Genomic DNA, 24778 nt, shown 5'->3' on the forward strand with positions numbered 1-24778 from the left:
AGCATTAAAGAATACCTGTTGGAACCACCTATCCTTGTCCCGCCAGTGGAAGGAAGGCCTTTGATTATGTATCTGTCAGTGTTAGATGATTCAGTGGGTTGCGTTCTCGGTCAACAAGATGAGGCTGGTAAGAAAGAGCATGCTATCTACTATCTGAGCAAGAAGTTCACCGACTGTGAGACTCGGTATACAATGCTTGAAAAGACTTGTTGTGCTTTAGCATGGGCTGCCAAACGCCTGCGTCATTATATGGTGAATCATACAACTTGGTTGATATCCCGAATGGATCCAATCAAGTACATTTTTGAAAAGCCTGCTGTTACTGGAAAGATTGCGCGTTGGCAAATGTTATTGTCTGAATATGATATTGTGTACAAAGTTCAGAAAGCAATCAAAGGAAGCGTCCTTGCTGAGCATCTCGCTTGTCAACCTCTTGATGATTACCAGCCAATTAAATTTGATTTCCCTGATGAAGAGATTATGTATCTGAAAGCGAAAGACTGTGAAGAACCACTGATCAATGAAGGGCCGGACCCCAATAGCAAGTGGGGATTGGTGTTTGATGGTGCTGTTAATGCTTATGGTAAAGGGATTGGAGCCATCATTGTAACTCCACAGGGGCACCACATTCCTTTCACTGCTCGAATAACTTTTGAATGCACAAACAACATAGCTGAATATGAAGCATGCATCTTGGGCATTGAAGAAGCCCTCGATCTAAGAATTAAGCACCTTGACATCTATGGAGATTCTGCACTTGTTATTAACCAGATAAAGGGTGAATGGGAGACTCATCATGAGAAGCTAATCCCATACCGTGACTATGCAAGACGTCTGTTGACATACTTTACAAAGGTTGAACTGCACCACATCCCTCGGGATAAAAACCAGATGGCTGATGCTCTCGCTACTTTGTCTTCCATGTTTCGTGTGAATCATTGGAATGATGTGCCCGTGATCAAAGTGCAGCGTCTTGATAGACCCGCTCATGTGTTTACTATTGAAAATATGCCAGATCAAGCTGATAGAGATGTGAATGATAAAAAGCCTTGGTATTACAACATCAAACAATTCTTGCAGAATCGTGAATATCCAACTGGTGCTTCCAACAGTGATAAAAAGACTTTGAGAAGATGGGCTAGCAAATTCCTTCTGGACGGAGAAATCCTATACAAGAGGAACTATGACATGGTCTTACTGAGATGTGTTGACAAACAAGAAGCTGAGAAGTTGATGCATGATGTACATGATGGTACTTTCGGGACCCATGCTTCGGGCCATGCCATGTCAAGAAAACTGTTAAGAGCCGGCTATTACTGGATAACTATGGAACGTGATTGCCACAAACATGCCAAGAGATGCCACAAATGTCAAGTTTATGCTGACAAGATTCATGTGCCTCCACACGCTCTCAATGTTATATCTTCCCCATGGCCTTTCTCTATGTGGGGCATTGACATGATCGGAAGAATTGAACCAAAGGCTTCCAATGGACATCGTTTCATTCTAGTGGCAATTGATTATTTCACCAAGTGGGTTGAAGCTGCCTCTTACGCAAATGTGACCAAGCAAGTGGTTGTCAAGTTTATCAAAAATAACATCATCTGTCGATATGGTGTTCCCAACAAGATCATCACTGACAATGGTTCCAATCTGAACAATAGCATGATGCAAGCTTTATGTGAAGAATTCAAAATTGAACATCACAACTCTTCTCCTTATAGACCTCAGATGAATGGTGCAGTTGAGGCCGCTAACAAGAACATCAAGAAGATTGTTCAGAAGATGGTCACTACTTACAAAGACTGGCATGAAATGCTACCTTTTTCCTTGCATGGTTACCGCACTACAGTGCGCAGTTCAACCGGGGCAACTCCTTTCTCTTTGGTGTATGGTATGGAAGCAGTTCTCCCTCTGGAAGTGGAGATTCCATCTCTTCGAGTGATCATGGAAGCAAAATTAACTGAGGCTGAATGGTGTCAAAGTCGGTATGACCAATTGAATCTGATTGAAGAGAAACATATGGATGCTATGACTCATGGACAATTGTATCAAGTGCGAATGAAGAATGCTTTTGACAAGAAAGTCCGACCTAGAGAATTCAAGGAAGGCGAACTTGTATTGAAAAGAAGGATAAGCCAGCAACCCGACCCAAGGGGCAAGTGGACACCTAACTACGAAGGTCCTTATGTTGTCAAGAAGGCTTTCTCTGGCGGTGCTTTGATTCTTACACACATGGATGGTGTTGAACTCCCAAATCCTGTTAATGCCGATATAGTCAAGAAATACTTTGTCTAGAAAGAAAAGAACAGCGTGGTAGGTCGAAAACCCGAAAGGGCGGCCTAGGCAAAAATGCGCTTCCCGGTGGATCGAAAACCCGAAAGGGCGATCCAGGCAAAAGTTAGGGACAAAAAAAATATATGAAAGAGCTCGCTGAGATTGTACGCAACTCAGGCAAGAATGAGCGCCTCGATGAGCCGAAAACCCGAAAGGGCGGTTCATGCAAAAATGAGGTTGACAATAAAAGACAAGTAACTATATCTGGCAAATCACCATCACCCCTTGGGGCATCTGCAACTGTCAATGATCATCTTCATCAGAAGCTTCTGTACTTGTGAATTCAAAATTTCTATGAAATGTAGCGGTCATCGTGTTCAATGTATCACCAACCAATAAAATTACCATTTTCCAAGCTTTGTAAATCCGTGAAGTCATGCCTTTGGCTGACTCTCACTCTTTTACATCAATTTGAGCCTTTCTATTGTTCGAAACTCTATCTTTCTTTCTACTTTCAATGCTATATATACAAAACATTTTATTCCTTCCTATTTGATGATGTCAATGTCTGAAACAAACATCTTTTGAAAACTAAAAATCTTTTTCTGTCTATTTTGAAAGCAAACCTGAGCAATATGGTACATTTCAATGAAACATGCATGAATGAATGAGTGTCAATGTCTATTTCAATACATGTTACAAGCAAGTTACTCCCCAGGATGATCTATGGTCAATGGCAAGAATGAAAAAACAGAATGAAAATGGAAAATAAAAAAAATACAAATAAAAAGCTCGCTAAGTTGAAAACCCGAAAGGGCGGCTTAGGCAAAAATGAGCACCCCGCTGATTGACAACCTATGAAGGCAAATCAGGCAAAAATGGGGCAATGAAAAGAATCTTTACTCCCCGGTGAATCGAAAACCCGAAAGGGCGGTTCAGGCAAAAATGGGGTTGAAAATGAAAGAATGAAAGAATGAAAAGAATTTAAAAGCATTGACCACAAATGCGAACATCCAATGTTTACCCAGCACTGACACGCCTAGCAACGGCGACCTGTATCCAAGAACCTTCCAAGGGTCCTCCTTTACAAGTTTTTATTGCCCTCAGCCATGGTTTCGATACGTCTCTCAAACGACGGTCTCTCCAAAGAGGTTTTCCCCTGTGAATATGTTGCAGCACGAGCCACTACGTGCCCAATCTTCCAATGTTTTGTCTATCTCTGTGAAACTTTCTCTGTCAGATTACAAGCCAATCATGCATTTGAAGCATTCATACATGCATAATCATGCATTTTATGTGCTCATACATCCAATAATCTTGCTATACCATACATACATGTTGCATATCCAACTGTCAATTCCAAATGTCAAACTCAATTTCAATTTCAATTCCAACTGTCAATTTCAATTTCAACTGTCAAATTCAATGCAATCTCAACTCTCAAACTCCAATGTCAATGTCAATATCCAATGTCAATGTCAATGTCAATTTCAATGTCAATGTCAATATCCAATGTCAATGTCAATGTCAATTTCAATGTCAATGTCAATATCCAATGTCAATGTCAATGTCAATTTCAATGTCAATGTCAATGTCAATGTCAATGTCAATTTCAACTTTCAATTCAATTCCAATCCAATCTCAATGTCAATTGCAATTCTCCAATCCAATGTCTATGTCTCTGTTCAATCTCAACTTTCAATGTCAACTTTCAATTCAAATCAATGTCAATTCACTCTCAATTTGCTTTTTGGGCCAACCAAAATGGTCATGTCTATTTTCAAATCAGGTCCAAGACAATTTACCTTCAATCGGTATTTTGTTAAGCTAGACTTTCAATTTGTATCTTGTTATCGGTCAAGTGCCAGGTTCGATCCAAAAAAGAACCACTTGTACCTGCTTATGTACCTATGCTTCCGGACAAACGACAAGTTCGATCTAAAAAGAACAGTTTGTACCCAGCTTATGCTTTGTTATCGGTCAAACGGCAAGTTCGATCTAAAAGAACAGTTTGTACCCAGCTTATGCTTTGTTATCGGTCAAACGGCAAGTTCGATCTGAAGGAACAGTTTGCACCTTCCCACATGACGTGGTGATAATCCAACAAGCAAGTTCGATCCAAAGAAACAGCTTGTATCAACCCTTTTGTCTATGTCTCCAGCCAAACAGCCAGTTCAATCCAAAAGAACAGTTTGTGTCTGCCTGTCTGTTTGTATCTTCAACCAAGTGTCAAGTTCGATCCAAAGAACAACTTGTATCTGCCTATGTGTCTATGTTTCCGGTCAAGTGCCAAGTTCAATCCCAAGAACAGCTTGCACCTATCTCTTGTTTTGTGTTCCTTGGTCAAGTGGCTAGTTCGACCCAAAGAACAACTTGTACCCTATTTTCTACTCCCTGGTTTGTCTACCCTGTCAATGTTCACTCGAATCCCCAGTGACATGACATGTTCCATAGACTCCAGTTGTTTGTCTTGCATTCATAATCAAAGTATTGCATAACATTCATGTCTTTGAAAACCTGAAAACGTATTTTTATGTCCAAAAGCAGTGCAAATGTTAATATTTAAGTATCTTCGTCCCGTCAACTCTAAGACTTCGTCTCTTGACTCTCCGGACAAAGAAACTTAAATAGGGGCAGCTGTTATACCCTAATTTTGGACCTAAAAATACTAACTCAATTCTTCTTATCTTGCATTTCAAGTCATTTGATATGTCTCTGATCAATTGCATCTTTCTCTGCATTTTATTTCAATATTGTTTGCAAAATTCATGAAAAAGGGTATTTTAGTCATTTTCTGCATTCAACTCATTTTAATCCTTGAAAATTGTTTGAGTCTTTTAAATTGGGTTGTATAAGTCCTTGTTTCAATCTAATGTCAAAATTCATTTCAAAAAAATATCAGTTGAGTCATTTTTTAGTCAGTTTAGCCCCTAGGGGCATTTTAGTCATTTCCCATGATAAAATCTCTTCCAATCTTTAAAAATTTGTTTAAGTCCTTTCAAGTAGTTTGAATAAGTCTTCATTTCAATTCTATGTCAAAATCCATTTTAAACTTGCATTTGAAGTCATTTTTGAGTCAGTTTTGCCCCTAGGGGCATTTTGGTCTTTTCATGTGTCAAAACTCTGTTCAAATCCTAAAAATTGTCTCTGAGTCTTTTAATTCGCTTGTATGAACTCTTGCTTTAATTTCCTGTTAAAAATCCATTTTAAAATTTCATTTGAGTCATTTCGAGTCATTTTAGTCCCTAGGGGCGTTTTGGTCATTTCACATAATATTTCTGATTCGTTTTAATCTGCTTTGTTGTTTTTAATCGTCTCGTTTTACGTTAATTTTCAATTTACTTTTTCAATTCAATTTTAGTTTTAATTTTCATTTTAGTCCTCGCACTTTTATTATTTGCATTTTAATTCCTTTTTTAAGTTTGTTAGAGTCCAAGTGCCACGTGTCCAAATGTTATTGGTCCACAAAAGTTTGTTACAAGTCTAGTGCCATATGTCCCACTCCAATTGGTCCAAAGCTTACCACATCACCTATATAAGTCAAAGTCAAGGTCAATTTTCAACACATTCAACCATTAATTATTTTACACATCCACAAAAATCACAAAGCTTTTTCTCTCAATTTTTTCCTCCCATTTTCTCACTTCTAACTAACTTTCTCCACCACCCCACCACCATAACTAACTCACTCCACCACCCTAACTAACTCCACAACCACCCTCAATCTTCATCTTCTCACTCCATAACCACCACAAAACCTCCATAACCACCACTTTCTTCATCCTTAATCCATCTTTTTCTTCTTCTTTTTCTTCAACAATTCTCCATTCAATCCCTTCAATAAATTCGCCCCTCTATTCAATTTTCAAACGACTCCGACGGATTCGTTAGAATCAAACGCGCATTCAATTCATTCGAATATCACAAATTCCGATCAAACCAACACAAACGAATCTTGGAGATCCAGTTTCGAATTCGACGGTAACAATTCCTCACAATCGAACTTGCAAGCCTGAAGTGAAGTGTGAACACGGCAAGAACAAGCTCAGCCTTTATTCAAACAAGAACAGCAACACAGAAACCTTTTTCGAAGCCGCCGCCGGACTGATTCACGAAGCAATCACAGTCCAGAATCCGCACCATCACCAAGCCAAGAAATGATTCCAGAATCCATCTCAAAGCTGCTTTGGAACGGATTCGCGAGAGAAAATAAGGTTGGAGCAAAGACAGAAGGGAACAACAATATCTCACCAGAACTGAATCGGAATCGATGAAGCTCGACGAGGAAAAGGGATGACCGATCTGAAACAAGTTTCGTTCAAGCAATCACTACCGTACCGAATCGAAAAGAATCGTCCAGATCAAAAAGGTAACGTCATCCTCTTCATTCCGTCGTTTGAGCTTGCTGGTTCGTCTTGTATGCCAAATTCGTCAGTTTGATGGTTTTTTTGTGTGGAAATTCCTTGTTAGAATAAGTTTGTTTGAAGAGGAGTAGGCTAATTTGTGTGTTCGTTTGAGTTAATTTGCGGCACTAGGCGTTAGCTAGGAAGAATCTGGATCCATGTCGAAGCTTTTCATGAAAAGAGAACGTGAGGGAAGAAGGGAGGAGCAGCGATGCTGCTGAGTTCTTTAGGAAAAAGAGGCTTTGACAAACCGGTTTTGTATCACTCTTGTTGGATCGGTTCGGTTGAACCGACCCGTTCCTGAACCGGTCCAACTCTTTTGACCCATCCTGAAGCCCAACCTGTTCCTGCTTGCCATTTCATTCCAGTATGCTACGTACACCCTCCCTTTCCCAGCATTTCTTGCTAAAAATTGCTAATTACACCCCTGTCTGTCCAAAATCTTTGATAAAATTCCTAAAAAAAAATTCATGTATCCTTGATCATTTTCTTGACATTTTTTTGGTGTTTTTATGTGTTAAATCTTGATTAAAAATATGTAGTATTTTCTTGTTAAAAGTTTACCATTTTTTGTTAAAAATTGTGAAATTTTATATGTGTTTGTGTCTAAAAATTCCAAAAATTTTCACACATATTTCTTGATAGTTTTGTGGTATTTTTGTGATAATTGTTGCATGTTAAAATTGATAAAAATATATGTGGAGTTTTCTTGTGATTTTATGTTACTTTTTGTTAATTTCTTGTGAAATTCTTGCATGTTCTTGATCCCAAAATCTTGCTATGGTATATTGACCCTTGATATGAGAATTTGCAATGTGTATGCCTCTGATTTGGTGCTATTCTTTACTGTTTTGGAGTTTGATTTGTTAATTTCTTGTTTTACAAGTCATGTAAATAATTGTTTGTGGAAATAAAGTGTAAAATATGCTTAAATGTGTCATAATTATTGGTGTAATATTGCCTTATAATTTTCATGTCATAGCTGAAATAAAACTCTTTGAAGATTGTCATGGCATGAAAATTATAGGCCTTATGATTGTGGGAATTTTATGACAAAGTTTAGGCATATTTTACCACTTTTGTGTGTGCTAGGATTTCTACTTTTTTTGTCAAGTTTCATTACTTTCCTATGCTATTTTACTTGCATCCATTTCAATCCTTATTATTCCTTGTGCCACTAACCATTTTGTTTCATGTTTCATGCATCTCCACAAGCTTACTTCATTCTTCCATTGTAGTTTCATTTCTTGCACTTTAATTCCCATATTAATACTTAGAATGTAACATCTAGGAAATCTTGTACTTTACTTTTATGCCATTTTTAATTCTTGCAAGACCATAGAATGTATCTAGGCCAATGATGTAATAAGGACAATGGACTCTAATAATGTACACCGACACAAGCACCGACACATGCACACACTTCACTTTAGATAAATAGCTAGAATATGCATGTTTAGATGTATGTTTAGGATTGTATGTTTAGATGAATGCCTAGGATTTATACTTAGAAAAAATCATTTTCCAAAAAAATATGAACAAACTTCACTCAAATCATTTTTGAAATAAACCTTGGGATCAAAATCCCATTGTATTTTCCTTTTTCATTTTCTTAATCAAATTTCAATGAAAATAATCATGTTTAGACCACATTTTGCAAATGACTAATTCAACCTCACAATTTCATAATCTCATGCCCTTGAGGCCTCTTTCCATTCTTCAAAATCCAATTTTCAAACTTAAAATCAACCAACAAAAACAAAAACATTTTTGAGAGAGAACTACGGTGGATTTGATCCCTTAAACGGGTACGTAGGCAGGGAACAAAATTCCTTCAATTCGACTAAAATAAAAATCCAAAAACATTCTTCTCCCTCCAATTCTTCACTTAGAAAACTCTTAGGATTAATAACATTTTCAAAATAGCATTTAAAAATAAAGCGCGCGCGTAGAAATTAAAGACGGTTCCTATAGAATACTATAGTCGTTATGGGTGCCTAACACCTTCCCGTAGCGAAAACAACTCCCGGACCTCGATTCTCAAGGGTTTTGCTTACTTTTTCCCTTCCCAAGAAAAAATAAGATATCACCGGTTAAAAAGGTTCAAACGTAATCAATGTTTGACACCCGAAAACCAAGATAAAACACCCCCGCCCAACTTTTTTTTATGCCTTCTCTTCACTTTTTGCAAGGCCTTCTTCTCTTGATGTTCCCCAAGAGCCTCTACCGAATCACTAAAATCCGATAAATCTGAATCCTCCGAAATGAATCGAACGTGCTTACTTGCTATTTCCACCTCCCTGCCCTGATTTACTTTGACAATAGGTGTAGTAGAAGCCTGACAAAAAACATTACCCTCATCCGGCCCATCAGGCCTCAAATTCAACATAGGCCCAACACATAACTCCTGACCCGGTCCCACCACCTCAGCTTCTTTAACAACCTCACGCGCTTCAGCTAAAGCTGGAAGCCGTAATTTCTCTCCCTCCACGCGATTGGTCTCCACGCGCTCTGCATCCTTCACATGGTCTGCATCCAACTGACTTGGGGGAAGACTTTCCTCACACACTTCACCTTCCGCCAATAGCTGCCTATGCTGTATACTAGGAACCTCTTTCCCACCATCCACCTGTCTCAACCCCAATGGTTCATTTGAATTATTGTGTTCCACTAAGGGAACTTGATTCTGACCCTCCAAAAAGTTCACCTCTGTTCTCTCCTGTTGTTCCTTCAACAATAGATGTTGACAAGCCATACCTTTCCTAGTGTGGGCCCCCAAACGTACAGACAGCTCTACCCTTGGGCTAGCATCACTTTCCTCTTCCATGAGCTCTACCATGTCTGCGCCTCCACCACCACCGTGAGAGGAGGCTGTTGAGGCTACCTCCCACTCCTGGCATCCTTGTTGCTGCACCAGAGACTCCTCCACCACCCAAACATCAAACCATGCACCCATAACCTCCAACCTCAACTGTTCGGAGATAAAGCCCAGCCTTGAGGTACACACTTGAATTCTAGCATAATCTAGTCTCCAGAAGCCTATCGTTTCTTCGTCGAAATCCAAGAAAGAACCAAACATTGCACCCAACTGCTGAAAGTTATTCTCCTCCCAAACATGGAGGGGCAGACCAGATATCCTCAGCCACACCTTCCTATCCTTGACCACCATATTTGGAGACCAACATTTCACCTCCTTAAACAAGCCCCTCCACCACTCCTCCTGGTTCTTTTCTGCTTCCAGAATCGCCATAGGGAAATCACTTTCCAACAGCACCTGGTTACCCCCCATCGAGAGCACCTTCACCTGCTTAAAACCACCCATAACAAGGTATTTTGCAACCTGCTTCGCCTCCCTCTGGTAAGCTAGGACAGCCACAAAGCACTTTTCCAGTTTATGTAAACATGTTACCGACGGAACCAGCTTCAAAGTTCTGTTCGTCACCACCGGTTGCTGTACCCTAATGTTTTTAATAGCCTCCTTATATGTCAGCACCCTAGGACCTCCGTCTACCTTCACATCGGCCACTGCCTTCCGACTGCTTTCCGGCGGAGCAGGATAAACCTCTCTATCAAAACGAGCTTTGTTAACCTTCAATCTGTTGTCTCCGACCCACACATCCGCCAGCCTGCCACCCAGCGCCTCTACATCAGCCACCTCAAGAAATTTCACAAAACCAAACCTATTCCCCCTCCGATCCAGCTTCTTAGGGATAAAGACCTCTCTCACTTGCCCGAACCTCATGAAAACTTTCCATAAATCAGTGCCCAAAACCCCATCGGGGATGTTTGTGAAGAAGAAGGAAGTTGTGTTTTTGTCATTGAACTGCACCTTCTTCTGTTGCCATGGCCGCTCTCCTCTCACTTTGTCCCTAGTGGGCCCTTCCCCCCCAATGGTTTCTCTCTCTAAGTTTCTCTCACTCTCTCTCATTGTCCGACAAAATTACCCTTAACGATGTCCAACTACACATTAGTTATTCTTGGAGTGTTACCTATTTTCAAAGATTTAAGAGATTATAGAAAACAGAACATGAAGGGAAACAACAAAGACACCTATTTATAAGAAGAGAGTGAGAATTTGAAAGGTACTATGAAAACCACCCACGATGCTTGGAGTGGTGGCTATTTTCAAGGATTTATCAAAAGATTTATGTGAAACCACCCAGTACACATTAGTGATAGTTGGAGTGACACCTATTTTCAAGCAACACCATTTGCACGTGTTCAGGTTCAAGAAAAACAACCTAAAACACGGTTTAAGGATACATTAACACTTGAGCTGGAAAACTTCCCTATTTTTAAGGCCTAAATCAAATAATTAAAAATGAAGCATTGGCAAATCCTATCCTATTTCAGAAAACCGTCAAAAACTCTAAATTTGAGAAATCAAGATTGACAAATTAACAAAAAATAGAAAAATCATAAAATCCACAATTTTTTTTAAAATTCAAGGATTGACAAACATAGAAAAATCATAAAACCCTAATTTCAAGCATTGGGAATCAAGGAAATTAACACAATCACAATCAATATAATAAATAAAATCATAAAAGGATTTCAAGCATTGTCATTCATCATGAAAACTGACACAATCACAATCCACAAAATCAGAATGAATAAAATAGCATTATTATCAAAATTGGTTTAGTGATCATACCATTAATAAGTTATTTAGGACGAAATCTACATCACATTCACATCTATGAGGAGAAATCGAAGGAAAAAATGGGAAGAAAAGGATGGAGATGGCTGCCTTCAGGGTTGAGATCGCAGGAATAAGGAGAGAAAGGTTTCAGAACCGTATAACACGTTGAATTCTGGGAAGAGAGGAAAATGGATTAATTGGCCTTTTAAAAAGGAAGTTTGGTGTTTGATATCGAGTAGTGGAAGCAAAATTAGATCAGAAAAACAGCCTTGGTTAAGTGGTCAAAATGCTTGGATGGAACCTAAATGTTGCGAGTTCGAATCTCCACAAAGACTTTTTTCATAAAGATTTTTTAAAACTCTCAAAAAAGGTGGGATTAGGTTAAACAGTGGCGGGATTAGGGTTAATCAGCACTGTTTAACATTTATATATATTAAGATTAAGATTAAGATTAAGATATCATGTTATATTGTGTTCTACTTTGTCGTATTATGTTTAGAAAAGATGGACACAAGTTCAAGAATTTGTAAAATCATGTGCATCTTTAGTTCTAAGAAGGCTATAAACTAGTTGCAGTTTACTACAACATGGTGAAACCCAATATGTGCATGACCCGTGATGATGTTACATTGTGCGACTTTAAGAATCAATTGGATCAAATTAATGTTCGTTTCAACCACAGAGACACAAGAAAGATGGTCAATGTTAAGTAACGTCGTTTTTCGATCAACTCAAATAGAAGCGTTTTGTTCACTCATGAAACTTCAGAAAGATGAAGATGTATGAACCATGTTTGAGTTCAAATCAAACATGAAATTTCACAATGGCAACGACATGAGATTGATTCGATATTTTAAAAAAAAAATATTGCGGGAACGACGCTTTAATTATGGTTGTTCATATCCAATCAAAATCGAAAACTTATTTTAAAAAATTGAAAACTGATTTAAAAAATTTGAAGAATGTTCAAAACCAAAATATTATCGAAATTTTTTTACCTCTTAATATAAAAATCGCTCGTATCGAATTTCATATTCCTTTTTAAAAATTGGATCAAATCACATAATAATTTTTAGGGTAATCTTAACGACATTAATTCACATGTATATTTCATTGTTCTTTTTAAAACTCATTTTCTAAATGATGAGACACACATAAATTTCATTCAATAGATATTGGAAGAAGAAAAAATTCAAAATAATTAATTTTATTTTGTACTCCTATTTATAATGGAAAATGCTAACAAGTGCCCTAAGTGCATTGTTTAAGCATCTAAAAGTAGCAATTTTTGCATTGGAAATTATACGGTTATGACTTTAAAAAGTGTTTGACTTGTATTTTTAAGACATGTTTCTTTTTTTGGGTTTCTTAAACAATGCCCTTAGGGCACTTGTTAGCAAGACCCATTTATAATTCCAATCATGAATCATGTCCATTACCACAAATAGCAAGTAAATAAAAAAATGAAAAAAATTAGCCATTAATCCAAATGGCAGGAATACAGACAAACCAACTGTAAAACAAACGCAGAGATAAAGTAATCCAATAATTTCTGTCCAATTTCCTTCCATTAATTCAGTAGCAGCCATACAAGAACACAGTGACACAACAAAGAAACATCCACGAAACAACAACAACAACAGCAATGGAGTGGATGCGAAAAACCAAAACCAAGAAGAAACCACCGCCGCCACGTTTGCAACGATCCAACGCCAAAAAGAACATCAACTACCAACTCCCCACCACCGTCACCACCGTCTCTTCTCCGACCCCACCTTCCGATGAAGAAACCAGTCTCCGTGTGCTCGGCATCGACGGTGAATTCGACCGTATTTTTGAAAGCTTGGGTCTTTCTGGACCGGAAGATTTTTCTATTCCGACCCATGATTGGGAAGCGAGAAAGATTCGTTCTACTAACCTTGATGATGCACCTTCGGCTGTTGTTTTGAGGGGTTCTCCTTCTTCCTCGGGTGAAGTTGATGTTAGAGATGTTGTTGATCCGGTTAGAAATGGTGAAAGGAGTATGCTTTTTACTGATTCTGGTTCTTTTACTACATCACATGATTATGATAGTGATGGTGGTGGTGAGAGGAGTTTGTTTCCTTATACGATGTTTAAACCTGCTTTTTCTTCGTGGCAAAAGGGTTGTGTTCTTGGAAAGGGTTCTTTTGGAACTGTTTATGAATGCTTCACTGAGTGAGTATTGTTTAATTTAACTAGTTGTTTGATGATTTAGTTGTATGTGATTGAACTTTGTTCTGATTGTATTGTAGTGTTGAATTATTTGCATTGAATGCTTACTAGTTAGGTAATTAATGCACACAAATAAACATCCAAGTCACTCTAGTTTACCATATGCAAAACTCAAGTACTTAGGAAAAGTATGCCAATTTGGTGAATGTGAATAAGGATGGTTTTAGAGTTGTTTAGTTTGATCTGTAGGATCTGTGAAAATCGTGTGTGTGTCTAAGGCATCGGTGCTCTATCAGAGTGGATTTGGAGAGTTTCTACATTATAAATTGGAGATATTGTATCGGATATAGTAATTAATCATTGAAACACATCTTTTGTTCATCTTAGCTATTATTATTACTTTGAAGTTTTGAATAACTTGATATCGATTGGTCTGCTAGTGGTTTATCCCATTATGTTGCTAAGAGCAGAAAATAATCTTCCAATGTGACCTTCGATAGTTGGCATAAGAGGGGACCATTTAGAATATATCACTGGAGCTTTTATTTTGAAACAATATCATTGAAGTTAAAAATATTAGAAAGTTGATTTATATTGGCTGTTGGTTGGCTTTGATTATTGACAGCCATGGTAGTGGAACACCTATAGATTATTTAGGAAGGAGACTAGGAGAGTAGATCAGATAGAGGGTAGTCAGATTGCTTGAGGCAGATGAAGACCTGGAAAAAACTGTAAGCCATACTATTAAGAAAGGCCTAGAAATTAACGAGTTTGCGTCATTTGGTCCATGTAGCCGACCCCTAATTGGTGGAATAACGAATAAGGCTCGGTTGTTGTTGTATAGTAGTGGAAATATTCTCTCTGTATCCATCCATAGCTGATAGCTGGTAAAACACAACATCTCATTATTTTATATCAATCTTGTTTTAATGACCATTAAGTCATATCTTTTTAATAGTTTGCCTATTTTGACAGATGAAATATGCATTTTATTTTCTTGCAGTGATGGATTCTTTTTTGCGGTGAAGGAGGTGTCTTTGTTGGATGATGGTAGTAGCCAGGGAAAACAAAGCATTTACCAACTTCAGCAGGTGGGAGGACTTAGTCTTCCAATTGAATCTTATGAACTTTTTCATTCCATCTTATTTCTTATATGTTGGTATTTTTATGCTAATCTTTCTGAACTTCCTTTCAGGAAATATCTCTTTTGAGTCAGTTTCAACATGAAAACATAGTTCGATATTATGGCTCAGACAAGGTATGTTCTTATCTAGTGTGCATTCATCTTTTATTCTGCTAGAATTATTGTTTTTTTATGACTGGAGCATTTCAAATAAGCATTTTGCAAGATGATTGGACTTTGATTTCCTTTTAATGATGGTTGACTTACTATATAATGCCCAATTACATGTTTTTCCGGATTTGTAGATTGTGCTTATTGATGAGTACGTAATTCTTTGTTCAGTTATCCACTATAAATTTAGAGTAAATTCCGATTTTAGTTCTCAAATCATAATTTTTTTACTTAGAAATAGCTCAGAAGTTATGGTTTTTAGATGTCATGCAATGATCAAAATTCATTTTAGGGCCAATTTGATGTCACGGATCTTTTGTACACCAAATTGATATCCTAATGTTTTTTAGGACCAAATTAAGGGTTTACTCAATTTTTTAATCCATTTCTGTTCCTTAAACAGCAATTGCGTTTCTATTGTTTTTATCTTCTTCTCTTAGCTATTTATATATTTATATTTTGGATTTCTCAGAACGAAAGCACGCTGTTTATATTCCTTGAACTTGTGACAAAAGGGTCGTTGGCCAGTCTTTATCGAAGCTATCACCTAAATGATTCTCAAGTTTCTGCATACACAAGACAAATTTTAAATGGCTTGAAGTATCTTCATGAACGTGATGTTGTCCACAGGTAACATGAGTGAATTTGTTATCATGATGCAATTCAATAGCTGGGTCTACAACAATAGCGATTTCTTTTCTCAAAATTCCACAAGGAATCTAGCTGGTTTTTAATGTTATAGGGAAATATATTCTTGAATGTTTTCGATAATAAAGGAGGTTCTTCACAAGTGTGTCTGTGTGTGCATAAAACTAGAATCTTGTTCCTGGTAGAAAGTGGATGTCAGGGGATATCCTACAGGGTTATGATCGACTTTTAGAAACCCAGCCTCTATAATTTCTTTGGAACTTATTAAGCTTAGTGTTGTTTATAATTTTCAAAGTATATTTAGGTGTCGATATTTTGGTCTTGCACTTCAATTTTAATTTATAACTACAACAACAGTAAATCTTTTTACCCAATAATTTGCTTCTAATAATCTTTTTGCAGTGATTTTTTTTTTTTTTTCGATATGAAAAATGCACAACATTGAATACCACTGCAAAAATATGAAATTTGGTTGCAGTGCTTGGTAATTGATTTCAGATTTATCTTTTATTCACATTGATTTACTGCACTCTAATCTTTTTAATCCAAATATTTAATTTTAAAGGGATATCAAGTGTGCTAATATACTGGTTGATGTAAACGGTTCGGTCAAGCTTGCAGATTTTGGGTTGGCAAAGGTAATCTTCAACAAAACTGAATTTCTCCTTTTTGTCGTCTTACCAATACACAGTCCTTATGCTGGCTGCTCGAAATCATATAATTAATTATTCTTTTACCTTCCCAGGCAACAAAATTTAACGATGTTAAATCAAGCAAAGGCTCTCCATACTGGATGGCTCCTGAGGTTTGCCTCTGCCCTTGTATAATCTTTTTGAAATAATACCTTCAAGTGAGCTTTTAAATTTTAACTGATAGAACTTTGAATTTTTTGGCATTAGGTTGTTAACTTAAGAAACCAAGGTTACGGGCTAGCGGCTGATATATGGAGCTTAGGGTGTACAGTTTTGGAGATGTTGACGAGGCAGCCACCTTACTTTGATTTAGAAGGAGTATGTAACACTTATTATAATCTTCTTAAGTTTGTTACTTTCCTAATTCCGTTGCTGTTTTTGCTTTTCCACTCCTCCAAACCACCTTATGAATATTTAATATTCGGAATTTAGTTTAGTTGGCTGCTATGTCTAGAATCATTAAGTTAGATATACTTATTGTACTTGCTTTTCCAGTTGGATAATGGGTGATAATATGCACGTATATATTTTTCTGTCGCTACAGATGCAAGCAATATTTCGGATTGGCAGGGGTGAGCCTCCACCGATTCCTGAATCTCTATCTGCAGATGCCAAAGATTTCATTCTTAAATGTTTACAAGTTAACCCAAGTAAACGCCCAACTGCAGCTCAGCTATCGGATCACCCATTTCTAAGAAGAAGATTAAGCTCAGCTTCTCCACGTATTAATAACAATGTTCGGCCTTAAATGCTCCTGATCACTTCCTACATTGGCACTGAGAAGGTCAAATTTATCCTCTATTTCTCAAGTTAATCCATACACATCTTGGGGTTTAGACCGGTGGAATATCCATGAAAAGTAGTGTGGGTTTGCATAATATGCATTGGAATTGGACCTCACAACTCTCGCCAGTTTGTTTATCCCTATCACATCCGGTATTGGCCCACCATGTTGATCCCATGCTGAAGATAAATTCACCAAAAGGCGAGACTGCATTGGCAAGAGTTCCACGAAGCTAAATTTTAACCTTCATGCCAAATGAGAAGAAGCAATGGCTCCTTATCTTGCAGTATGGATCTTTTGGATTTGTCTCTAATGTGAGTAGTTAGTAAAGTGAGAAAATCGATGGTCGATATTGTAATCGCCCATGATTTGACATGCATATATTATCAACCATTGATTTGTTTATCAACAGTTGATATTATTCACTTTACTCTCTAAAGTAAGTTGCTCACTTTAGATGAGCATTGTCCGGATGTTCTTATGATTGGAAGGGGAATTGGAGAATTAAGGAGGAGATGGGCTCTTCAATTCCAAGCAAGTGATCATTCCTGTATAGGACAGTCTGCAGAGATCGATAATTTGCAATGGGCGAGCGGCCATGCCCAGTTGGTCATTTGGTGCAGAGTTGTCGAATATTTCGGTCATATTGCTTCTACGGTTGCTTTTAAAAGTTATGGTTCTAATTCTAAAGCAATGGTTGTTGCAGTATCTTCCTATATGCTCACATGATTCTATCAGCGGCTCGTATTCATGTTATTGCATGGAAATCCTACATTCACTTGTATTGCAAGGTGGTTGCTGATACTTGGTCATGAAAGGTGCTGCTGCTACTGTACAAATGTTGTGTTATCTGTGCTATTAAAGCATGATATTTTGCATGATTTTTTCGGTGCAATTAAACTGTATATAATTGATGCACCTTTTTTTCCTAGGAAACTACAATAATTTTATCTAGTTTTTATTTTGTGAATTGATTTTTGTATCTTTAGAATTTTTTTTTTTTTTACTCTAATGTAGGTGAAATTGTACCTTTTGGCTTTAATGTTAAAAATGGGGAGCTTGTTATATTTGTCTTTTGCAAGCTTATATGTAATGGATTGTTGAAGCTTAGTGACATGTGCTTGTAATCATAGCTTCATGTTATAGTCAATATTATATTAATCTATGAATCTTACTGTTAGTTGTATTTGCTTGGTGTTGCTCCTTTTGTATCTTACCACGTTGTTTCCTTCTGACGACTTATATGAATCTTATACTATATTTTCCACTTGTTATTCCATTTATTTATTGCTAGATGAACTATGGTCTCTCAAACTATATGTTGGAATAAGACATCGAATCTCACCACCAACCCCGTGAATTTTTAAATGACCACTTTTCTGCATGAAATACCAAATTCAGATTACTACTATAGTTAAGAAGATGATACCACAGACATCACTATCACACAGGTTTTCATTTTCATTCTCTTAGAAGACTCGGGTTGAATAAAACAGAAGTTTTCATTTTCATTTCCTTAAAAGATACAGGTTGAATAAATGGTGAAGTTGTACTCTGGCTTTGTTGCTAAAATTGGGCAGGGTGCTATTTTCTTTTTCTTTTGCAAGCTTATCTATAATGGATAGGTGAAGCTCAGTGACTTGTGCTTAGCTTCATATTATGGTTAGTATTATATTAATATGTTAATTTAACTTTGTTGGTGGTCTTTGCTGGCTGTTTCTCCTTTTGCAATCTTATTATATTTCTTCCACTTGTTATTTTATTTATTTATTGCTGGATGCACATGTGCTTCTGGTTTCTTGAACAGTTGAACTAAATTATTGGATACATTACTCCAGTTGTGAGCACTGAGCAGGTGAATACTGAATTTGACCTTTGCAATAAGACACATACCTCTTCACCAACCACATTAACTTTTAGATGACTACTTCAGATTACCAGAATATAGTTAAGAAGATGATACTATAGACATCATTATCACAGAAGATTTCATTTTCTTAAAAGATTTAGGTTGAACAAATAATGATTTTTCACCTTAAACCATATGCAGTTTCAGGCTTGAAGACCTGATAATAGTTAATCCAAGAGTCAGCTTAATGAATTCAAGGTTTGTCTTGTTTCAAAGATCTGTTGTATCTTAAATTTTTTAAGTACAAGTTTAAAAAAAAAACCCAACTTTTGGATCTTAAATAAGTTGAACTCTGACTACTACAAATTAGAGAGTTGTTTTTTCTCAATTTGCAACCTCATACATACACACAACACTGTCATATAGTATGCTTCTAACCTCATATTTAACTGTTGTTGCTATTATTGCTTTGTTATTTTCTTTTACATCTTATGCAGCTGATAATAATCATGAAAGCTTCATTCAATGCCTTGAAAGTTATTCTAATCATAATTCCACTTCAATCTCAAAGTTTGTGTACACCCAAACACACTCCTCATACTCATCTATACTCCGGTTTTCTGTTCAAAACCTTAGATTCACATCCAACACAACTGCAAAACCCCTTGTCATTGTGACACCTCTTGAAATACCAGAAATTCAAGCCACTGTAATCTGTTCCCAACGCCATGACATGCAGATTCGAATCCGAAGTGGTGGCCACGACTACGAAGGTCTGTCCTATGTTTCTGAAGTTCCATTTGTTGTCATTGATCTCATAAACCTTCAAGAAGTCCAAGTAGATGTAGAAAATAGCAGTGCATGGGTTCAAGGAGGGGCAACTGCTGGCGAACTTTTGTACAAAATTAGCCAAAAAAGCAAAACTCTTGGCTTCCCGGCAGGTATTTGCCCTACTGTAGGTGTTAGCGGACTTATCAGTGGCGGCGGCTATGGATTCTTGATGCGTAAGTTTGGTCTTTCGGCTGATAATATACTTGACGCTCACATAATTGATGTGAATGGTAGGGTTCGTGACAGAGAATCAATGGGTGAGGATCTGTTTTGGGCTATTAGAGGAGGTGGAGGTGCAAGCTTTGGAGTTATCATAGCATGGAAGATAAAACTAGTTCGTGTTCCATCAACTGTGACAATATTCAGAGTTTCTAGGACACTGGAACAAAATGCAACCAGGCTTATTCACAAGTGGCAGTTAGTAGCAAATAAGCTTGATGAGGACTTAAACATTAGGGTCATTTTGGAGAGGGTGAATACTAGTACTCAAACAAGGAAACTAACAATAAAAGCCACATTTGAATCCTTGTTTCTTGGAGGTGTAGATGGACTTATCCCCTTGATGGAAGAGGAGTTTCCAGAGCTTGGTTTGGTTAGAGAAGATTGTACTGAGATGAGTTGGATTGAATCAGTTCTCTACCATGGTGGTTTTACAAGTGATTTTACAAGTGATCAACCCCTTGAAGTTTTGTTGAATAGAACTCATAGTGGTGTGTTGTTTTTCAAGGCAAAATCTGATTATGTGAGAGAGCCTATTCCTGATATTGGGTTAGAAGGGTTATGGCCAATGTTTTATGAAAACGAGGCTAAATCTGCGGTGTTGATATTCACTCCTTATGGTGGAATAATGGATGAGATTTCGGAGTCTGAAATTCCATTCCCACACAGAGCTGGAAACATTTACCAAATTCAGCACTTAGTTTTTTGGAAAGAGGAAGGTGATGAGGTAGAAAAAAGGTATATAAATTGGATTAGAAAACTTTATAGTTACATGGAACCTTTTGTGTCAAAGTCTCCAAGAGGTGCATATGTGAATTATAGAGATCTTGATATTGGTGTGAATAATAACAATGGATACACAAGCTATAAGCAAGCTAGTATTTGGGGTGTTAAGTACTTTAAGAATAACTTCAAAAGATTGGCAAAAGTGAAGACAAAAGTTGATCCTCTAAACTTTTTCAGAAATGAACAGAGTATACCTTCTCTGTCTCGTTTTGGTAACATAACAATAAGGCATAATACATTGCCTTGTGAGGAAGGGATGCAATTATTAGAGTTCCCTGGTGCTCTACATATAAAATAAGTTGCTTTGTGATTTCTCTTCTATAATATGTGTATCTAATTTGAGAAATTTATGAAGTGAATCTTGATGTCAACCTCATTTAATAATTTTAAAGTTAGAAAAATGAAAAAGGTGTCTGTAAGAAGTAAAATATAAAGTTTTGATGTATAAATCATTTGGAAACTAAGTCTGATGATTTTCTTGAAGTTATAAATTTGTTTGCATAGATATATATTGTAACAAACTGTATTTTGATATAGAAAATGCATAACATTGAACCCCTTCAAAAGATGAAATTTGGATGCAGTATATGAAGTTGATTTATGATATATCTTGAATCTTGAATTCGTTACATTGATTTGCTCCATTCTGCTAAGTAGGTTTTTAGGCGTGGGTTGTTTAGACTTGTGAGGCTTCTAAGAGTAGATTGGGTTGATTTGTAGCTCTACAGGAAAGTATTTTTCTAGTGAAATTCTTTTCCCACTCCCCTATGCCATTCGCGCGTCCCATGAAAACCCAAAAGTACCCTCCGATTTTTTTATTCTAAAATCCGAATCATGTTTGCATGTCATTTAGAAAGGACAAAAATTGGTCAAGGTCATTTTAGCCATGGTTGAATCGTGGCTAACTGTTTTTTTCAGAATTTTTACACGTTTGGATTCTAGAATACGAATAGAACAAAAGTCATTTTTACATATTCATAATTTAGAACGGACACCCCATTTATATGTTTCAAACCCTTCTTGTGCCAAAATGAAATTTCACAAATTGAGTGACTAATTTGTTTCCTTTTTAAAAGGCATGAAAACATAATGTGGATTCTAAAATTCAAAAATCATGTCATTTTCAGACGAAAGCGAAAAGGATGGAGAGTGAGAAAAGAACTTCTCATTTTTATATACCCTCACACTAAAATTAGAGGTCACTGTTTTTTTTTTATAAGCCTCCACAAAATTTCAATTTTGAATTTACCAGCCAACCTTATGTTCGAAATCTCGAAAGTGGAAAACATAAATTTGAGTTTTTTTAAAATAAAGAAATAACTTAGACTCGGAGTAGTTTTATGATTTGAAAAATTTAAAAATCAAAATCAATTTCTATTGAGTTTTAAAAAAATTCAAAAACTAAAATTAGGTTCGATTTTTAGCTATGAATTTTCAAAACAACAATAATAAATTAACACCCTTTATTTTTCTAAGCTCATTCAACACGTGATTTTCTCCTTATCTATCTCCTCTTATCAAATCACCAAATTATCACATCTATCACGTCAATTTCTTCTCCCCCCCCCCCCCCCCCCCCCCCCCCCCCCCCCTTTTTGTTTTAAGGTGTATACAGGAATGTACACCAAACACTTCCCTTTTTCAAAACCATGTCAATTGAGTCATCTAGGCGAAATGTATGTGAGTCATCTAGGCGAAATGTATGTATTGTCATTCGGGTAAACCTCCATAATTTCCTTAAATCCTCACTGACTTGTGTGTTGAAGTCATTATAGGTACACCATCTTCTTCGATAAACAACCGACATCCTTAGTTATATTTGAATAATTTCGACAATTGTGTTCAAGTCTACTCCACATTGCATCTAAAAATCTATAGATAATCTTATATTTATAGACAAAAAAATGTTTGTAAATAGTATTATGATTATGGATAGAGGTTTTTTTCTTTTAAATTATAACATATTATATTTTGTATGCGTTGTTATTTTCATTTATTCCTTCTTGTTTTAAAACTTCACACAATTTATAGTTATTTGAATATAATAATGATGATGATGATGTTATCATACTAATATTATTTGTCAAAAAAAACTACTAATATTATTGTTTTAAAAAAAACATCAATATTTACTCTGTTCTTTTAATATGAAATAATAGTTTAGGTTATTTGAAATATAAAGTCTCACCGACGGACCTCCAAAATAAATTTGTACAATAAATATATGAATATTGTTTAGAAAATTTGAATTTTATGAAGTACAACATACATAAACATTTAATACATAACACACTTTATTCCCTCAAAAAAATAACAAAACACACTTAATATTGCTTAAAACACTCAATCCCTAAAAAACAAATCACAATTAATACTTAACATAACATACGTAAAAACACAAAAAACATAACACAGATGTAGAGTTGGATTTGAAATACATTGAAAGACATTAATAGTAATGAATTTGATAACTATGCGTTATGATTATATATAAAAAAAAAAAAAAAAAAAAGTTGAAGGTCAATGTTATAGATCTTTCAATTTTTTGGACCATTCAATTCAGAGGGTATGTATTGTATGAAACATTTTTTTTAAGGAATGTGGTATTATGAAGCATTGTTAATTTTATATACGATTGAATAGTTTAATTTTATATATGAGTGAATAATTGTAAAAGTATTTAAATATCATGACATATTAAATATTATGCTAATGCAAATTTTTACGAATTTGAAGTTTGGACAAAATTAAGATTTGTTTTTAAACCTGAAAATAATCTAACGGTAAAGACTGATGCATAGATAGTAATTATGACAATTAAACCCCTTTTACTCGAACAGACATTTTTTTTTTTAGTAGTTTTGATAGAATATGAGCATTGAAGTGTGTGTGAAGAAGAAAATGGATTTGTGAGCTAAGATAGTATTGTCAATATAGATAAATTCATATGAGTCCATAAGTCATGAATTAAAAAATTTATTCTATTGTTTTCTTGTCTCATGAATCTTAGACAACTTATTGTATGGTCATTTTTTATGAATATAACATAAACTTTCTTGCATTTATTTAAATTGAAGTTTCGGTTGGAGTTATTTTGGACGAACAAAAATATTATCGAGTAATCTTTTTTTAAATTTATTAAGAAGACAACAAAAAATATGAAGAGCGTGATGACAAATAGTTCCATCTATACAAAATAATTTTTACTTAGTTAAAATGAATATTTTTTTGTCATAATATTTTTTACTTAAGTAAATATAAATAAAGGCCCTTTGTGAAAGAAAGTTAAGGATTAGGGATTATTATTTTGTCTTCTACTTTTTAAAACAAATAACTCATTCTACTCTCATCGTTTCTCAGATTTGAAAAAAATCTCTCATCATATATTTGTATTTCCATTACAATAACAATCGTAAATTTAACCAAACACTTTTAAATAGAGATGATGTCTTCAAAGAAATATTGTTAAATAATGTTTTGATAATGAATTAGCCTTTCTCAGATGGTGGGAAATGTTATTTCATATTTATAAACATTTAATACATAAATTTTTAATTTATAACATACATTATTCCTTAAAAAAAAAATAACATAACACACTTAATATTGTCTAACACACTCAATCCCCTTAAAAAACATATCATAGTTAATACTTAGCATAACATACTTAAAAGCACAAAAAATATAACACGAATTAGATTTTGAAATACATTGAAAGACATCAATATTTGTGAATTTGATAATTATGTTGGAGTATTACTCTCATAGTCAATTACACTATATCATACTTCTCCTAGTTAGTTTTCTATGTTGTAATAAACTTTAGTTTTATTCTCAACAAATGTATCTATTTATACTGTTGTATTATGATTAAGTAAATAAATGAATTGAAGCATATTCATTCATTTGTCTTTCTCTCTATATGGTATCAAAGCATATTCAAACGATTGTTCATGAAACTTAAACTTGATCTGGGTGTTATCTTCCCCATTTTTTAAAATTTAGTTGAAAATCAATTCAATTGTAAATTAGATACGGTTGATTACATTGTAAGCAAATTTTGTCTGTGCCCAAAAAATTAATATTAATAACAAAGCTATTTATATTACAGATCGTTCCAACAACATGGACCTTATGGGGCCATCGAACCCATACCACCA

The 24778-nt window shown here is 35.7% G+C and overlaps 1 protein-coding gene, 1 long non-coding RNA gene and 1 pseudogene across 3 annotated transcripts in view; 2 read left to right on the forward strand and 1 right to left on the reverse strand.

Annotated features, from left to right (window-relative positions):
• LOC146932756 (uncharacterized) overlaps window positions 1–11634 on the reverse strand; it is a 37451-nt gene extending 25817 nt beyond the window's left edge. The window contains exon 1 of the long non-coding RNA XR_015008405.1: window positions 11335–11634. This is a non-coding gene — a long non-coding RNA (uncharacterized LOC146932756). The remainder of the gene's footprint in view (window positions 1–11334) is intronic.
• Window positions 11635–12921: 1287 nt separating this feature from the next.
• LOC146932757 (mitogen-activated protein kinase kinase kinase 1-like) lies at window positions 12922–18119 on the forward strand. Its single transcript, XM_085704504.1, has 8 exons — window positions 12922–13518; window positions 14519–14606; window positions 14711–14773; window positions 15282–15439; window positions 16023–16095; window positions 16203–16262; window positions 16357–16467; window positions 16694–18119. Exons 1-8 carry the CDS (start codon window positions 12968–12970, stop codon window positions 16895–16897), a joined length of 1308 nt encoding a protein of 435 aa, XP_085560630.1. The 5' UTR covers window positions 12922–12967; the 3' UTR covers window positions 16898–18119.
• Window positions 18120–18217: 98 nt separating this feature from the next.
• Window positions 18218–21109, forward strand: LOC146932758 (tetrahydroberberine oxidase pseudogene; annotated as a pseudogene). Its single transcript, XR_015007244.1, has one exon. The product of XR_015007244.1 is annotated as a tetrahydroberberine oxidase pseudogene (transcript).
• The last annotated feature ends 3669 nt before the right edge of the window (window positions 21110–24778 follow it).

Source organism: Medicago sativa, chromosome 4 (assembly GCF_051527215.1).
Source record: "Medicago sativa cultivar Bolivia chromosome 4, Bolivia_mono, whole genome shotgun sequence".
NCBI lineage: Eukaryota > Viridiplantae > Streptophyta > Magnoliopsida > Fabales > Fabaceae > Medicago > Medicago sativa.

Excerpts from the sequence above, each read along its gene's own strand:
- LOC146932757 (XM_085704504.1), top strand. The coding sequence starts at position 12,968 with ATGGAGTGGATGCGAAAAACCAAAACCAAGAAGAAACCACCGCCGCCA. Across the intron at positions 16,096-16,202 it reads CAGATTTTGGGTTGGCAAAG|GCAACAAAATTTAACGATGT; the intron begins GTAATCTTCAAC and ends TTACCTTCCCAG. Across the intron at positions 16,468-16,693 it reads CTTACTTTGATTTAGAAGGA|ATGCAAGCAATATTTCGGAT; the intron begins GTATGTAACACT and ends CTGTCGCTACAG.